At 34.5% G+C, this 18,254-nt stretch overlaps 1 protein-coding gene across 1 annotated transcript; it reads right to left on the bottom strand.

Annotated features, from left to right (window-relative positions):
• Nucleotides 1-9,611: 9,611 nt before the first annotated feature.
• LOC104240492 (mitochondrial import inner membrane translocase subunit PAM16 like 2-like) lies at nucleotides 9,612-14,442 on the bottom strand. The gene is made up of 5 exons (XM_009795342.2): nucleotides 14,280-14,442; nucleotides 13,308-13,376; nucleotides 10,696-10,783; nucleotides 10,154-10,284; nucleotides 9,612-10,052 (listed from the first exon to the last, which is right to left on the bottom strand). Exons 2-5 carry the CDS (start codon nucleotides 13,308-13,310, stop codon nucleotides 9,930-9,932), a joined length of 345 nt encoding a protein of 114 aa, XP_009793644.1. The 5' UTR covers nucleotides 13,311-13,376; nucleotides 14,280-14,442; the 3' UTR covers nucleotides 9,612-9,929.
• Between the last annotated feature and the right edge of the window lie 3,812 nt (nucleotides 14,443-18,254).

The following is an 18,254-nucleotide window of genomic DNA, read 5'->3' on the forward strand; positions in this document are numbered from 1 at the left end:
GAACTTTCTAAGAATTTCCCAGTTTGTACTCTTGGGACATGGATTTTTCTTCTTTTTTTGACTCTAAACTTGATTCCAAAAGAGGGTAGTCAGAGAAAAATAACACAGGCTCAAAAGGGATAGCAAAGGATATAAAGTATTTGTGTAGCAGAAAAAGGGCCTCGCAACCTCAAGAACGTCAAACATGGTATCTTTTCACGATCACGGCATTGACGAACATGTATGTCTTCTTGGTGTACCGTGGTCACAAGATATTTTTTTCATCCCTTAGTGACAAACTTTCCAACAAACATCAATTGATTAAACATCCTCAAGCCTGTTCTTCACAATGATTTGAAGGTGAATTTTACTCGACCTTAGTTCCAAAGTATTCCAACTCTTTATTCATCCTCAAAAGTATTTTTTTTTTAGTTATCGAATTCCAGATTACATCAGTTCCTAAGATCTGGCCAAAATTTCCGCATGCATGTCATGTCATTAAAACTAATTAGAAAAGAACTAGGAACAGAATGACACAAAAGGACAAACTGTATTTTATTGAGTAAAGGATGAAAGGGTTTTACAACTAAACAAGCAACCTAAAATAGGCGTTACAGTCCTAAAATAACCTGAATAATGAAAATAGCAACAGAACATACAGACAAGACTCACACAAACAGAATGGAGGGATAGAAGGGTTTGACTCAATAAAATAAAATCTGGATCACAACCCTGAAATAACCCAGATAATAGAAAAAATATCAAAATAAGCTACCAAGATTCCTTCCTAGTGAGGAGGAAATGACTTTTCAATTGCTAGGCTTGACATTTAGCCACAAATTTGCTCAGCAGAATCAGCAGAATCTTCTCCAATTCAACATCATTAACTTCAGTTAGCAAGTTCCCGAGAGGATTCTCATACTCCATGTCACCAGGCATCATCCTCACAAAGTGTGCATCATGATGTACAGGTAAAGGATTTAGCGTGACATTTTTGGTGTCATTGTCTTGGATCACAATCAGGTTTTCCTGGATCATCCTTTCTATTTCTCTTTTCAAATCCCGACAGCTTTCAACATTGTGCCATTGTGCATTGGAATGGTATTCACGCCTTTTAGAAGGGTCAAAGCATCTTGCACGTGGGTCCACATGATTTGGAGGAATGGGTGCAATCATGTCATGATGCTTTAACTTCTCAAACAAGCTTGCATAGGACTCTCCTATTAGCGTAAAATTATCTTTCAACCTTTGTTCCCTTCTATACCCCTGGCTTGGATGTGGGTTATAGGGCACTTGAAAATTTTGTGGAGGCTGGTGGAGATTTCGTGATGCTTGTGCTCGCTTCTGGGGTGTTTTGGTGGCTGGACAACATACTGAGGTGGAGCGACAGAGTATTGAGGGTTCTGAGGTGGATAATATTGCTCAGGGGAGTCATGGAAAACTTGAGGAGGCTGCTCATACCTTCGAGATATTCTCCTGGAACCTCTTCTCGACCTTGATGTCATCATGATTTCTTCAACCTTCTCATTTGTGTCGCTAAAATTATCAGATTCAACCCGGACAGCCTGAGTTGCGACTTTAAAAACTGCTTGACTTATAATTTTGCTTGTCTTAAGACCATTCTCTACCATTTCTCCTATTGTTATTGCTTCCGAGAAGGATTTTCCAACTGCGGACATCATGTTTTGAAAGTAATCTGGCTCTTGCACTTGAAGGAAGACAATGATTAGTGTGGCCATACATTGGTGGCTTAACTCGAGCTGCTTGCTCTCTCCATTTAATGGCATATTCCCTGAAACTTTCACTTGGTTTCTTCTTCAGATTTGAAAGGGAAATGCGGTCTGGGGCAATGTCGATGTTGTATTGGAACTGAATGACAAAGGCCTGTGCCATACCATTCCAGACGTACCAGCAAAATGTGTCTTGATCCAAAAACTATTCGGATGCTACTCTCGTAAGGCTTTCCCCAAAATAAGCCATCAGCAATTCTTTATTTCTTCACACACCTCTCAATTGATTGTAATACCTTTTCAGGTGGGCTATGGGGTCTCCATGCCCATCATACTTTTCAAATTTGGGAGTCTTGAAACCAGGCGGCAAGTGGACATCGGGGAACATACATAGATCTTTGAAGGCAACACTCTTTTGACCTACCAACCCTTGCATGTTTTTCAACTGTTGTTCTAAGCTTTTCACTCTTTAGGTCATTTCTTCATGTACCATCTTTCGGGCAGGCTTCTCAATGTTTGCAGGAAGATCAAACGAGTACAAGTGGTACTCAGGAGAGTGGTACTGCTCTTACTGTGTAGCAAATTAAGACTCATGACGAGACTGTCCTTGACCACTGGCTCATGCTTGACACATTTCGGTCATTTGCTGTTTCAGTATTCTATTTTTCTCAAACACGTTAGACTCTTGTTGAACCCTCTGACCCTGACTCTCTTGAGCACTTGTAACAGCTTCGATGTCAGTTATCATTTTTCCTTGGATCTTGTGTTTCCAGCTTATCACAAACCGACCACCTCAACTTTCTTCAAAATTCAAAACAAAACATGTTAGAATGGACTCAGTCGGTCCTTATTATTATCAATATTTTCATTTTTTTCATTTTTTTTTTCAATGGTTGATCGAACCTGATGTGGGTTGCATACGTATCATGTGGGAACATGAATCAGATCTTGCGTAGTTCGGGAAGATCATGAATAAAGTAAATAAACTAATTTATTTTTTGAATTTTTTTATTTTATTTTTTCGAAAGAAATACTTATAAAGAAGAAATGGAATATTTTTGGATTTTGATTTTTCTTCCGCATTTTTGCAAAGAAAGACTTCTAAAGAAGAAAGATTTTTTTCTGGAATTTCGAAAGAAAAACTTCTAAAGAAAAAAGAAAATATTTTTGGAATTTTATTTTGAGTTTATGAAAGAAATGCTTCTAAAAAAAGAAAATATTTTTGAATTTTGAATTTTCTTTTCAATTTTGAAAGAATAATGAAATATTAATGGATTTTTGGAAGAAATTAAAAGAAAATATTTTTGTATTTTTTTTTAAAACAATTAGGGTCTAAAAGAAAGTCTTTTTAAAGAAGCAAGTAATGAAAAATATTTTTAGATTTTTTGAAAATTGGGGGTCTCAAAAAAAAGACTTTTCTAGAAAGGAAGTAAAGGAAAATATTTTTGGATTTTTTTGAAAATTATGGGCCGAAACCGATGAGGTTTGCCTACGTATCTCACATCCGGTGAGAATCAGACCCACGTAGTTCGCCCATTTTTGGCGGAACAAAAAAATATGACTTATTTTGAAACGACTTTTCTCTTTCTTTTTCAAAATTTCAACAGAATTTTAGGGTAATTCAAATACCTACCTCTCACTCTCTTTTCTTTTCTCATTTTTTTTCATTTTCTTTCCCTATTCTAGAAACTAGCATGCAAGCCGAAATAGACAGCTACGCAAGTGGCACGTAAGATGCATCAGGATGGTCTTTTCATTTCGGGTACACCTGTCCTAGACAGACCCAACCCCTGTGTTGAGTCTCTAAAGTCAAGTGCACATGATGCAAACAAACATTCCTACTAGGGATCTAGCATGAGGCTGAGTTATTCTAGGTTCAAAACCTGGGTATGTGTTATAGACTGTGTACCCGAGCGGACAACTCGAGCCGAGGAGGGGGCTATGTACCGGGAACCAAAAGGTCATCCGGCTTAGTAACTTATCCGAGCCTCTTTCTTATTTCAAGGTATGACACTAACAGAATAGGAAGTCTCGACCAGCGAACACATCCCCGAAGATGAGAAGAGACGGGTTTCGTAACAGTTCATATACAATTCAGATAATATCAAAGCGGTAAAAGCAACATTTAGCACATTAGGCCCAAACATGTAATAAAATCAGATAACCAAATATAACAATTCATCTAAGCTCGAATTCTTGAACCCTAAACCAGAGATTCTAGGTTCTGCTCCCCAGCAGAGTCGCCAGAGCTGTCACACCTCCTTTTTACCTACACCCTCGCCCCCCCCCCCGAAAGGGGTATATATAAGGGAGTTTTTCCAATTAAAAGACAATCGAAACGGGATTATTTTTATTTAAAATTCAGAGTCTCCACTTGGGATAATTTATGGTGTCCCAAGTCACTGGTTCAAATCCCGAATCGAAGCAAAGATTGACTCTGTATTACAGTCCGCGAACTAGAAATCCGGGTAAGGAATTCTGTTAACCCGGAAGAAGGTGTTAGGCATTCCCAAGTTCCGTGGTTCTAGCATGGTCGCTCAACTGTTATTATTGGCTCAATTATCTGATTTTAGAACAATTTTAAACTTATGGTGCAATTTTAACTTTATAACCGCTTTTATTAATTTTTAAGAAAAAAATTGCAACGTCATCTAAAACACGTCTTGAACCGCGTCAAATAAATGCACCTGCGGTGCCCGACACATTTTATCTAACGTTGTTGATTTGGATTTGGGTCACAGAAATGCGCACCCGAGTTTAGGAAAGTAGCTTTTTAATAGAGCGCCTAAAGCAACTACTGTGTTTAAAATTATTCATCTACATTTGAGATGGGACACCAACTTCATCAATTCTCAAGGAAACCAACTTGTTGTTCAACAGCAATCAAGCATAACCAATCTAACTATATCCCAATAATTAAACCCATAAAGTAGTGCAAATTAAATGGAAACCCCATGTCCTAATTAAATAAGTAACAACAGAATCCTTAGTGCTTAAGACAAGGAAATCGGATTAAGCTTGCAAATTGTTTTTCCACCATTACCCCACAACTGACTCTTAACAACCACAACAACCTGTTGACTGGAGCATCCAAACAAATAAGCGTTGAATTCACCCAAAGAAGGAAAGAATTATGGGAAGCTAAAGTCACAAAATAAAATGAACCATTGTTATATGACAGGAATCAATTTAGCATTAACTATATCATACAACAGTTTACACGTCTAACTCTTGCTAATTTTGAAGGCATTCTAAGGCTATGTCAAATCCAAACAAGCTCAGAGATGCGATTTCTCCAATACATGATCATATATGTACAATTTGCATTAATAACCAAAACAAAAATGGAGCTAACTATAATTTGCTTCAGTTGGTATAAGAACTAGCATGTGATTTTATATCTAATACATCTAATGAGAATCCCATTGTGGGATATGAACTGGAAATGAAGATCCAAATTTAATAATAGAAAACAGACCTTTATTTCTGCATATTTTCAATGTATACAACGAAGAAAGCTTCCGACGCAGCGAATCAAAATGAGCTGACGACCTGATCCTTGAACCGATACCGCAACCTCGGCAACCTCGGAACTCACCGGAGAACTTGAGCTAAACCCGAAAAACAACATCAACAAACTCCATGACAGGGAGTAACGATTTTGAATTGAAGTTTGGTTGGTTCGATGTGTCGAAGGAACTTTTGGTTGTGAAGTGAAGAAGAAGAAACTGAGACGAGGAGGGGGATGTGTTCTCAAATCAGAAATGGCTATGACTTCATCAAGAAGCAGCAGCAGCTTCCCGATCTCTTGAAGAAGAAAGAACTCCGTGCTCAGTTTTTCTTGCTCAATGCCTTTCAAATTTTTGGCGTTGTTTTGTGTTTGTTCGTCTCCTAAGGTCTTCGTCTGTTAGCTCTAATAGAGAAGATGAACTCGTGGGAAGGGGGGTCTATTATTTAGTTCAACAAAAAGCCATGGATGGCTGCTTCAAGAAGATGATGAACGAGAGGGTAGGGTTTTGTTTTGCACTGTTACGGCATTGCTGATAGAGTGTATATGCATTTTTTTTTCTCAGGGCATTAGAGTGTAGGGTGCAGCTATATAGGAAAGGTTTTAGGTTTAGGGGTATGGGTTTTGTGTTATTGGGCTTTGAAATTGGGCCAAAGATTAGATAAAAAAACTACAAAATTCATAGTGACGGGATAAATCAATCCGACACTAATTCCTCCTTCTAAACTTATATACAATTATAATATAAAAATATAAAACTAATTTTATGATTAAACTAAACTATATTAAGACATGAAACTATTTTTGGTGTTTTCAAAATTATATAGAAATAAAAACGAGGTACTATTTTTGTATATATTTTTACTTTATGAAAGGTACATAAAATAAAATATTTTTTTTGTAATTTTTATTTTCTTGTAATAAAATAAAGTAAAAGAGTAAAAATGAGTTGAAATAGCTATATTGGGCCTAAATTAAATATTTACGTTCTAAAATATAAAATATCTTGGGGAGGGTCAAAATTCAAATGTTTACAAGCAATTTGAAGATTCTGTTACCTTTTTTTTAAGAGCATTTCAATGTATCTCTGTGTATTTCATTGTATTCACTATCTTTTTTTTCATTGTAATTCAATGTATCTCGTTGTATTCCATGTATTTCATTGTATTCAGTGTCTTTTTTTCTCATTGTATTTCAATGCATCCCTCTGTATTCTATCTATTTTATTGTATTTTGCGGTTGAGAATCTTTTTTATAACTGAAAAATACAAAATTTGTGTGTTATAATTGAGTTTGTTGAGTTATATTAGGAGTCTATTATGTTAATTGATTCATTTTCCTTTTTAAAAAGTGTAATCCCCTATTTCACGTCGTGAATATAGTCGAATACAATAATTTATCCAGTTGTACTCCCATGTTTCACTCCATGAATACAGTCGAATACACTCGAATACAACAACTGATTAGCTGGACTTCCCTGATTCATGCCTATTTTTGCTATTGTATTCATGAATACAATAGCTTAAATATATCAAATACATCTTATAACCACAGAAAAGGTATTTATATTCCGTAATATAGCAAATGGTATTTATAGATGACTAATTACTACTAAAAGATAGTGCTTTATGAAAATTTCTCTTGAAGGAATTTTTACCTCCTATAGTAAAGGTTAACACTTTATTTATTTTAAATAAATGCCATTTAAAAAAATATTCTATAGATACCTTTTAAGGTTTATAGCAAATTATTTAATTTTGGTTACCTCCTAGCTCTAAGCTACTAAATACGCTAATCGGTTACACTATTTCTTTTCTCTCTCTACTTTGATAAATCACATTCTCTTTCCCCATCCCATTAAAATTTCCGATCTCCTCCTCCTTCCATTGGATTTGTGCAAAATCCACTTCAGAAATTGCTCCGGCTCCCCGTATCCGGTTGAGAGAAACCAGTTCAGAAACCTCTTTGTCTAAAGTTTCTGATCCTAAAATCTCTCTTCTTTAAGCTTTGATTTTGATAGTCACAGCATATGGGGCTTATCCTGCTATTCACCGCAAGTTCCCTAAGATTTTATTACAATTTGGTGGTTTTAGAATTTTGAAGTCTGTGGTGTGATTGGCCTTTCTGAATTTTGGTGGGTTACATCTTTGGTTTTGGTTGGATTCTTGAATCAAGACAAGAATAATAGGTTTCAATTTTTTCTATGTTTTGGATTCTTCTGGGACCTTCGTCTGTGGTGGTAGTTTTATTAAATACAGTGATGTCCTTATCAAAGTCAAACAGAGTGTACAGAATCTTCAAATACAGTGAGATACATTCAAATTGCTTATGGAATCATGGTCGGAATCCGATGGGTCGTCGGAAAATTGTCGACTAAAATAGGTCGTCTGAAGTTTGGGGTTGAGCAATTTGAAGATTCTGTTACCTTTTTTTCTAAGAGCATTTCAATGTATCTCGTTTTATTTCTATGTATTTCATTGCATTCACTATCTTTTTTTTCATTGTAATTCAATGTATCTCATTGTATTTCATTGTATTCAGTGTCTTTTTTCTCATTATATTTCAATGTATCCCTCTGTATTCTATCCATTTCATTGTATTTTGCAGTTGAGAATCTTTTTTATAACTGAAAAATACAAAATTTGTGTGTTATAATTGAGTTTGTTGAGTTATATTAGGAGTCTATTATGTTAATTGATTCACTTTCTATTTTAAAAACAGTGTAATCACATATTTCACGCCGTGAATACAGTCGAATACATTAATCTGTCCAGTTGTAATCCCATGTTTCACTCCATAAATACAGTTGAATACACTCGAATACAATAACTAATTAGCTGGACTTCCCTGATTCACGCCTATTTTTGTTACTGTATTCATGAATACAATAACTTAAATACATCAAATACGTCTTATAACCACAGAAAAGATACATATATTTCGTTATATAGCAAATGGTATCTATAAATGGCTAATTACTACTAAAAAGATAGTGTTTTATGAAAATACACTTCGATGAAACAGTACTACCGGAAAAACCCAAATAAAATGTAGTAACTGATTGGTCAATCCCTGGTCCACACGCTAAGATTAGAGTTTAGGTGATTTCCAACTTGATAAACAAAAAGCCGCAAATATCTGATACTCGTTTCGGCGCCCAGTTAATTCGTCCCAACTTTACGGCATTTCCATCAATCAGCGTAATTAAACCGGAAAAAAAAAAACAATAAGAAAAACTATTTACTTTTTGTAGTCATATACATATATTATACATTAATTATATACGACTCTATATCTATTTATATTATTATAAAAGTACGAATATTTTAGCTAAATATTGGATGACAAAATATCCTTAAAATATTGACGGACTCTAATGCCCTTAAATTGTTAAATAATTTATTAGAAGATATCGGACAAAATAGTAATATATAGACTTTGCCTAAATAGACGTTGAATTGAACTAAAATTCTGACTAACATGAAATTGTATGGACTTCTAATATCAATCCACTTTGGCTTTCTATACGTAAAACAAACAACTACAAAATTAGCTTCTTTCTCAAAGAGCGCTAAGTTTATCATTCCAGAGTGTTAGGAATATTGAGCTTTGGCACTAAATTTCCGCCTAAAATATGCTAAGAGATCTCTTGCCATTGGTATATGAAAATAAGATCTAGTATTATTTATATTTTGTCGTTCTGGCTTTAATCTTCTATTGACAATGTTACCTCACCCTGTTCGTTGTTATGAAGTTTGCTTATCTTAATTTATACAGTTTTCAGTTCAAAATATAACTTTGATGATGTGGTGAATTGACTTTATTATTGCAGGTTCTAATTAGTCTGATGGTTGGACTGAATATTATAAGTGAAGAAACTGATAGAGGTCCTGATCAAAATTTTCTAACGAGCTATTGGCCTCCATATGAAAGTTGACAATTACAAGGTTTATCAAAGAAAAGCAAGCTCATAAGTCACACTTTCTGCCAATTAATTTATATCAAAGTCCTTGACACATTAGTTTTGAGTGTGATCAATCTTCTTTTTAGATGCTGCTGTTGCAATATCGATATCGTGATGTAATCGAATTTAGATGCTTTCTAATTAGAATTTATTTAGAGGAGGGGATCTTTGACTAAGAAATAAAAGTCATAATAATGAAATGTTCATGGTGTGAGGACTGATCCTTACAATTTGTCACGTTAGGCTTTCAAAAAAAATTATCATCTATTTACACATATGATGTCACTAACCATATTAAAAATTTACATTTAAAACCTGTGTCTTAATTCAACTATATTAGACAGAGAGCTCACACCCAGACTAAAAGAGGAAAGATTAATATTAGAGTTTTCAAGCTTATGCCTATGCTAAATTAGATATGACAGCCAAATTACACAAATTATTTCATTTCGTCAGAATTAAGAGATGGCACTCTAGATTTTCAATTTCATAATCACTCTTCCATCAAATCTGCAGGTACCACACAAGCTCATGAGACATGGCGCGTGCTTCTAAGCAAAATGACAGAAAAGGCAAGAGTGATGCAAACTACACCAGTAATTAATTAAAATGCTTCTCTCCCAAGGGCCAAAATTGAGGATCAAATACATATGTAACATTGTAGGAAAACATCTGGTGGTCGGGCACAATTCTCATCTACTCAAACAGTCACAGCAGCGGTGCAGCGACAACTTCAAGGGAAGAACAACTAGTTTGGCCCCTGTGCTTTACTCTGGTAAAGTGATTCTAAACATTCTTTGGCTCTATGAACCTTTGACTGAAGATAAAAACTTCCGTTCTTAGCATTCCTCTCAAACAAGTTATCGTATCTCTGCAGACAAGATGAAGAAACAAATTAAGCACTTTCAAGTGTTGATGCACAAAAAAATCACCATGAGGGGAAATGATAAATCAAAATCACCAAAGCCAAACCTGCAACACGTCTTCCCATGATGAATGCTCTGCAACCCCAAGAATTTGCCTAGCCTCTGACTCTGTCATATTTTTGCTTGCTCTTTTGATATTCTGTACTGCTTCTTGAGCAACACCGTTTTTGGACGCATCTACCATTAACCAAGCATGGTTCGATTGTCAATCCACAAGATTGCAAGAGATATAAATGCCAAGCTTCAAGCACATTAGCTAATGGGATAATTAACCTATCACATGTTCTATCGATTCTTTTGCAATCTAGGGGCATCGTCACTTGAAGGACCATTGTTTTTTAATCTAGGAGCATTGTAACTTGAACGAATCAAAATAGGTTTTGTTTGCAGCATTAAATGGCGGAAGATTCACATTCACGCTTCTCCCTCAAGTAAAATTGTGCTTATGCCTCAAAAATAAGAGCCATAGAAAAGCTACTTAAGCCTCTCCTCCCCTCTCCCTCACACAGGGAAAAAAAACAAATAGTAGTAGAAAAGAGATATTTTCTATACGAAAGAAAAGATTAGTGTATGTCAATGAAAACTTACTTGCGAGAGCTTGACGATATGCCTGGGCGAAGGCCCTTACCATTATTCCAGAACCCATAACAAGCAAGTTTGCAAGGATTCTCGCAGCCTGCAATGAGAAGACGTGAGAGGTGTTAAAGTAACAAGCAATCTTTGGTACAAAATATACTCTTACTATAGTTAACCTAGAAAGGACATGAGAAGACGTGAGAGGTGTTAAAGTAACAAGCAATCTTTGGTACAAAATATACTCTTACTATAGTTAACCTAGAAAGGACATTCGGAGGAAAAATCTACAGTTGTGTATGGACTGGAAGATGTCTGTAAGCTTTCCATTTCGTTTTCCGAGGAACTCCAAACTTTGAAAAGCTATGTCGTTTTCTGGAAGATTTTACAGGTTAAAAAAGGAGCTTATTTGGAAATAACAGCCGATGCTATTTCAGAGTTCCATTCACATTAGATGGAAGATAGATATGTTATGTGTTGTAGTTATTAAAAAAGTTAAAAAATAGACATGTACTTGCATCAGTATGCACCATTCAAGTGCATGCATTTTTTTTTTTTTAAATCAAGGTAAGAGAAATATTATTGAAACAACACCAAGTAGGCATATTGAGGTGTGCAATACAGAAAGCTCAAGCTCAAAACCTTACTGCATAAGGAGTTGAGAAATTCTAATCAGACTATCAACTTCAGATACATTCAAATGCATACATCTCCTATTAAAATATAAGATACACCCTTTTTATCTAGAAGATAGACATAATTGCTTCATCTCAAAAAATTCCATCACTTACTTCGATGTATATTTTCAGTTTCTGTAGGCTCGTACTATACTAAAACATGCTATGTTGCTCCCAGCGTGAATCCATACAACAATAACTACACCTAAATTCCACACCAGTTGCACTCGGCTATATGAATCTGCTATAACAGCTTTGCTCTGTTTGGGCTTATATCATTCCGATACATAGTAATTTGTCTTTTAAAATAAATTAAGAATTCTCTAAAACTAGAGAACCCGTACAATGACAAAAAAAAAAAAAAAAAATCGTTTATCAGACTAAAAGGAATCCTAACAAACATCTAACCTAATACAAAAGTAGCAACAACATAATTCCAACTAGTTGGTATTACTTATATCCATCTTTTACTTCCATTGTGTTCTTAGCTAAATCTATGTGATTTTATGTGACAATACCACTTCATGTGATTTTAGGCCTACCTGGACCATTTTAAGAACTTCCCGTCACCGTGGGGTCATGGGTCTATGAATGATGAATTTGAAACTCTTTGTAGGATATCGCGAAATCATCTTAGGTGACCTTTTCTTATTTATCATTTATGTATGTTACTGGCATCCTATGTCGGATGTGATTATTTCTAATTTTATCAAATATTATATGACCACACATCCATATTAACTTTCATATACTATGACACTCAGCTTGTCACTCAAATATACCATTACTGGTCACAATCCTTCATACTTGTCTTTTGCTTTAGTAGGTATTTCCAACGGCATAGCTATCCTGTAATACTCCTCCAGGATCCTGTGCCCGTTAATAGATGAGTATTCTGAGTAATTTCCTAAAGTTAATAAGGGAATTTGGTAAAACTGACAGAAGCATAGAATGTTAAGACAAATACAAAAAATTTCAATTGAAAAAAATCACAGCCACCTTTCACCATACATCGGTCTATCTCCCTCCCCCCTTCCATCACTAACAGTCGTTACTTTCCTGTCCCTCACCTTGCATCCCGCCCATCTCGATTATTTTCTAAAAATCAGTAAGAGCGTCTACAGGACCTGAAGTAACATGTTTTGTCATCCCATCGTTCTAATTTACTATGTTATACCAAGTACTTGTATATCAAGCAATTAAGCATGTTGATCTGTTACTAATTATACGCCAAGCACTTAATAGTTTCTATCTTCGTTCTCATTGTTTTCTATCTCAAGGCGCTAAGATAAAGGTTTTGTGAAGTCATCTGGCAGCATATATAACTTTTGTTGTATGCATGTTTTTGTTTATCCTTCTTGTCAAGCGTTTTCCCACTTTGATAATGAAGCCTCCAACTAAATAATTTGGAGCTTTGTTTCATTGCACAACCCCCTATAGTCTCCATCCATATGACAAATGTAGCATGTTTCTTCAATACTATCTCGTCCCGGATATGGATCCTAATCCTATGTTTGTTTGTTTGTTTTTGTTTTTTTTTTTTTGGGGGTGGGGGGGGGGAGCAAGGGAGGGCGGCTAGTGTTCCTGGTTCTTCTTTAGTCATTCTATAAAAGCAACAGACACCCAATAAATCAGCCTATGCATACACCAATTACATTCAGATTCATCTCCAAAAGAAGACTTTCCAGACTTTCCGTTACCATTCCTAGGAAGGAAGTGGCAGACATATATAGGTAGGCTGTAAAAATGCCAGATTCTAGCCAATATATATAGAGAAAGAAAGAATAACTGAATCAAATAAGTCAAGTAACCAGCTTCAAGATTAGATAAAGTTCACCCAAGGGAGATTCCAACAAACCATTAAGTTACGCACATGGTCAAGGAAATCAGATAAAGCGAATTAGACACGATATGGCGGAAATATTGGAGCAAAGTTTGAATTGCACTTACCATTATGGAAATCAGAAATATAAGTTACGATCTGGTGTAGCAACACTAACAAACTTCGAATCAAGTAACCTACAATAAGATCAAGCATCTTGAATAAAATTTCTATGTAAAAACAAAATATAAACAAGAAAATATGCATAAAACAGATGTACATCCACAGTTAAAAACATTAACTTTGCTATACTTGCTACTACTTCTCTCTGTGTCTCATAAAGAAAATAATGAAAAGAAACTTCCGTTAGTGTCCAATGAGAGAGAAACTAGAATATTGTGCTGGATACATTTCTTCTAAGGCAAAATTGCATTATTTTTAGCTACCTACTTTTTAGAGGGCATGTGTTTTGTCCTACCTTTTTTTTCTTCCTAATTATGATATTAGTGATTTGATGTCAATTGATGAGTTTTATACACAATAAAGATGAAAACAGGCTTTAGTTGTTAAAAGCCTAACATCTGCAAGATACGTGAATTTTTTCCACCCAAAAGTTAAAAAAATCACATTTTTACACAGAAACACTAAGTGATTTCTTCACATTTGTCCAAGCCTTGATGGACAGTTACCCGGTACATGTGTTGGGGAGAGATAAAAGGTTACCCTAGGCGTGTACAAACTGGCTTGAGCACCACAGTTATCAAAAGGAGAAAAAAAAAGATCCCATTTTTATATGTAAATGCTAAAATTAGGGTATTAACTGCACCAAAAAGCACGGCCCTTAAATCTATGTATCAAAAAGTGCAATTTTATCTTTCTTAAATTATGAACAACTAATAAGTAATAACATCAAATACAAAAATAAACAAAGTATCCTACTTTCTTCCTCAGGATAATACTAGAACCCCATACAAATAGGCAGTTGAATTCTCTAATATTCACCAAATATCATTGAGTAGTTCATGGTAGCAAGTTTTGTTTCCTCCTCAAAATATGGGATTTTACAGAAAAGTTACAGTATGAGATAAAAAATACTAAACCTGCGCAGGCGACGATGAACTTAGGGCAGCCGGAAAGGGTTGGAATTCACAGGAGCGAAACGAGTAGTATTGGGAGAAGGAAAAAAGAAGACCTGCGCTGAGAGAGAAAAAAGGGGACTATTTCTGCAAAAAAAATGCTGGCTTGTGAATTAAGCCAGCCTTCAGATTTCGGAGGCGGTATCAACTTATATGGTTGGCCATTTGTTGATGGGTCAAGAATACGGGCCAAAATAGTAAGGAGAAATTTAAAAATAGCCACATTTACAAGTGATCATTCAAAAATAGCCACAGTTTCAAAACTAATCGAAATTTTAGCCATATTTCATGTAAAGATAAATTTGAACAAAAATAATATTCAAAATTCAAAAAATAATCTAGCATAATATACTGGAACTCCAGTATAATATTGGACTTCCAGTCTATTATACTGGAGTTCCAGTATAATATACCGGTCCAGCATAATATGTTGGAAACTCATACACGGGTGCACCGATCTCCAGTATATTATGCTGGAACTTTCCGTGTTGTAGTAAAATAGTGGCTATTTTTTAATTACTTTACAAAAGCTGGCTATTTCTAAATGATCATTCCGAAAACTGGATAGCCCGTACTATTTTTACAAAATAGTCTAGTACCCGAAAATAAATATGGGCCATTACTCTTACGTGCAACTTTTCTACTATTAATTTTTTGAAAAAATAAATATATTTAGCCGCTTTAAAAAATAATAGTCGATAAAATATATTATATAAAAATATATATATTTTTCGACTAGCAACCGCAATTAGTTTAGCGGACTTACCAATTTTATATTTTGCCCCTAATTTTTTTTCATTTTCAGAATTTTGACATGTGAGAACAAAAACACATTAGTTTAGTGTTGAGCCCACTTTTCAGATTTTGTCCTCGTTAATTTAATGTGCTAAATTTGTCTATAAAAATAAAAATTCATCCATCTTCTTTTTAAAACGAAATATAGATTAGTAAACTAACGAGAAGTCTTACAGAGTTTCCACCAAAAATTTTAAAAAAAAAATCATGCAATACAAATAATTTCTAAAAAGCACTTATTTCATAAACTACTTTCTCGTTTCTTTACTAAAATTGCACGGGGCCCTCATTTAACGTACCCATATTTTTAAAATTATTTAACCAATACCCTAATTTTAATAACTTTAGATACCTTTTCTTCTTCCTCCTGACCTATGTGTCCATTTTTTCCTCCTCTTCTTTTCTGATGAGTTCCCCAGTTTAGGATCTTGAGAGTTCATGTTGAACTGTATCTCTTAGTTCATGGCAATATGCAAGAATAAAACGTCATCTTCGCTCTCCGAATTTCGGTTTCTTGGTAATACATGGTTTCATTGGTAGTGTTGCCTCGCCGGACTGGAATTATTAAATAAAACTTCAGACTTGGCCATCTGAAATTCGCCAATAGCAACGCGTAACTTTAGACTCAAATGTCTGAAGTTTATACTTTAGTATCTGAAGTATATACACCATATGTTTGACAATCTTAGCCAAATATCTGAAGTTCATAACCAAATGTTTGAAGTTTATGTCAAAATATCCGAAGTTCATAGAAAAATATCTGAAGTACACAATTGAACTGAAGTTTGCGTGATTGCCTTTGCAAGTCAGGTCAAACTTCAGGCAAAAATATCTAAAATTTTGCTTTGATAAGGCTATACTTCATGCAAAAAATTATGAAGTTCAAACTTCAGACATACACAATTAAACTGAAGTTTGTCCTTGCTTATGAACTGAAGTTTGCGTGATTGCCTTTGCAAGTCAGGTCAAACTTCAGGCAAAAAATTATGAAGTTCAAACTTCAAACATACATTTTTGCTAAGCTACGAGAAAAATGGGTACGCTTACAATTTTTTTTGGAAAGCGGGTATAAATTAAAAGGTGGCCCAAAAACTGGGTATAGATGCAAATCCTCCATTCCTTTACTAGTTAAAGGAGAGACCAGCTCTTAGGCCCCTAAATGCGGGGTATTATCACCTTTAACCCACGCCAAAAACTATTTACACCTCTTAATCAAAAAAGTATATAATTTTTGTATGTAACATACATAATGTATATATACAAAAAAATATAGAAATTTTATATATTTTTTGGGCTATTATTTTTACAGCGGTTATACAGTCAGTATCATTTTTCCCCTGAATACCGTCCCTCTCAGTCTCACTGTTTGCACCCTCAAAATCCATATGAGTTTTTAAGTTTTATACATAAACATATACTAATATAATTTTAAATACTATTACATTACTACTATTCAACTATAGGTAAATATTTATAGTTAAGTGAATTGTAGTCTTGGGCTTTCCGCCCCCCTCTCCCCCCCGGGGGGAGTACTAATTAACATGCTATAACTAGCAAGTATGTAAAATACACTGGCAAATGTTGTCTAGTTTTGCAAATGTTGAAGGCTGCTGATAGCGATAGGTGTAAAAAAAAGCACTGGTTAGTCAATTTTTGGACTGATCATTCAAAAATAGTTAGCATTTGCAAAGTCATTAAAAAGTAGCCACTATTTTGCTGCAACACAGAAAGTTTCAGCGTAATATACTGGAGATTGGTGCACCTGTGTATGAACTTCCAATATATTATGCTGGAACTCTAACACGCGGAAAGTTCCAGCTTAATATACTGGAGACTGGAACACTTGTGTATGAACTTCTAGCATATTATGTTGGACCAGTATATTATACTAGAACTCCAGTATACTTATGCTGGAACTTCAATATATTATACTGGAGTTTCAGTATACCATGTTGGAGTATTTTTCGGATTTTGAACATCGCTTTCGTTCAGGTTTATCTTCACATGAAAAGTGACTAAATTTCGATTACTTTTGAAAATGTGACTATTTTTGAATGACGCTATTTTTGAATGAGACTTTTTCCTTTCTATACCATATATGAAACCTTATTACCAAAAATGTGCATAGTTTCATATTTACCCGCCATGTTCACAGTTTTTCTACAATTATTATACCATTCATTAAATACTAATTATTAGGAGTTGATTCCTTCCTAATTAGGCGCGCTACAAATCAGGAACAAAATATTCTAATTGATTTAGCGACCTTCAGATCAAATTTGAAACGCAAATCCTATATCTTCAATTTAAAATCAAATTACATAGACTCTTTTCTGCCAAAACGCTGTTCTTCGATATTTTTCCTTAAGCCACAAATCAAAAAAAAAAGAAGACAAAATCGTCAACAAATTCGAATCAAATTGTAGAAATCAGTTCTGTAAAAGTTTAGTTTGTCGACATTCTCTCTACATGTCTCTCTATTTCTCAATCGCAAATTTCAGTAATACAAAGCAAATGAAAAGAGAGCAGCAATTCCACTATTGACAACCATTAAAAAGCTTGAAAGCTTTGAATTCAATCTTGGGTTTTCAAAAATCATTATTTGTTTGGATTGGGTGTTGTTGAAAATAACCGGGAATATGGTTTGGAGTTTATATCTCAATTTTGAGGGGTTTTGGTGAAGATTAGACTTGGTTTTGACTGAATTTCAGATTGAAACCCGAAGAAGAAGAAGAAGAAGAAGAAGAAGAAGAAGAAGAAGAAGAAGAAGAAGAAGACATATTGCAGAAATTGTAGATTATTTGTATTCTGATTGTAGATGTTTTATTTTCTGTTTTCACAAATAAAAAATGGCTAAAACTTCTATAAATCTTCTGAAAAAACGTAATTATGTCAAAAATCCCAATTATGCTACAACTGAATGAGATTTGGGATATAAAAATTCAATGTACCCAGTTTGTAGATATTTTGTAGATAAATTATAGAATATTTGTATTCTAATTGTAGATGCTTTGTTTTCTGTTTTCACAAATCAAAAATGACTAAAACTTCTACAAGTCTTCTGCAACAAACGCAATTATGTCGAAAATCCCAATTAAACTACAATCGAATGAGAATTGGAATATTAAAATTCAATATACCCAG

The sequence above is a fragment of the Nicotiana sylvestris genome, chromosome 6 (assembly GCF_000393655.2).
Source record: "Nicotiana sylvestris chromosome 6, ASM39365v2, whole genome shotgun sequence".
NCBI classification, from domain to species: Eukaryota; Viridiplantae; Streptophyta; class Magnoliopsida; order Solanales; family Solanaceae; genus Nicotiana; species Nicotiana sylvestris.

Bases quoted from the DNA above. Each gene is read 5' to 3' on its own strand.
- LOC104240492 (XM_009795342.2), bottom strand. The intron at 10,285-10,695 runs GTAAGTTTTCAT...GGTTAATGGTAG, and splicing joins ATATCGTCAAGCTCTCGCAA to ATGCGTCCAAAAACGGTGTT. The intron at 10,053-10,153 runs GTTTGGCTTTGG...TCTTGTCTGCAG, and splicing joins CATGGGAAGACGTGTTGCAG to AGATACGATAACTTGTTTGA.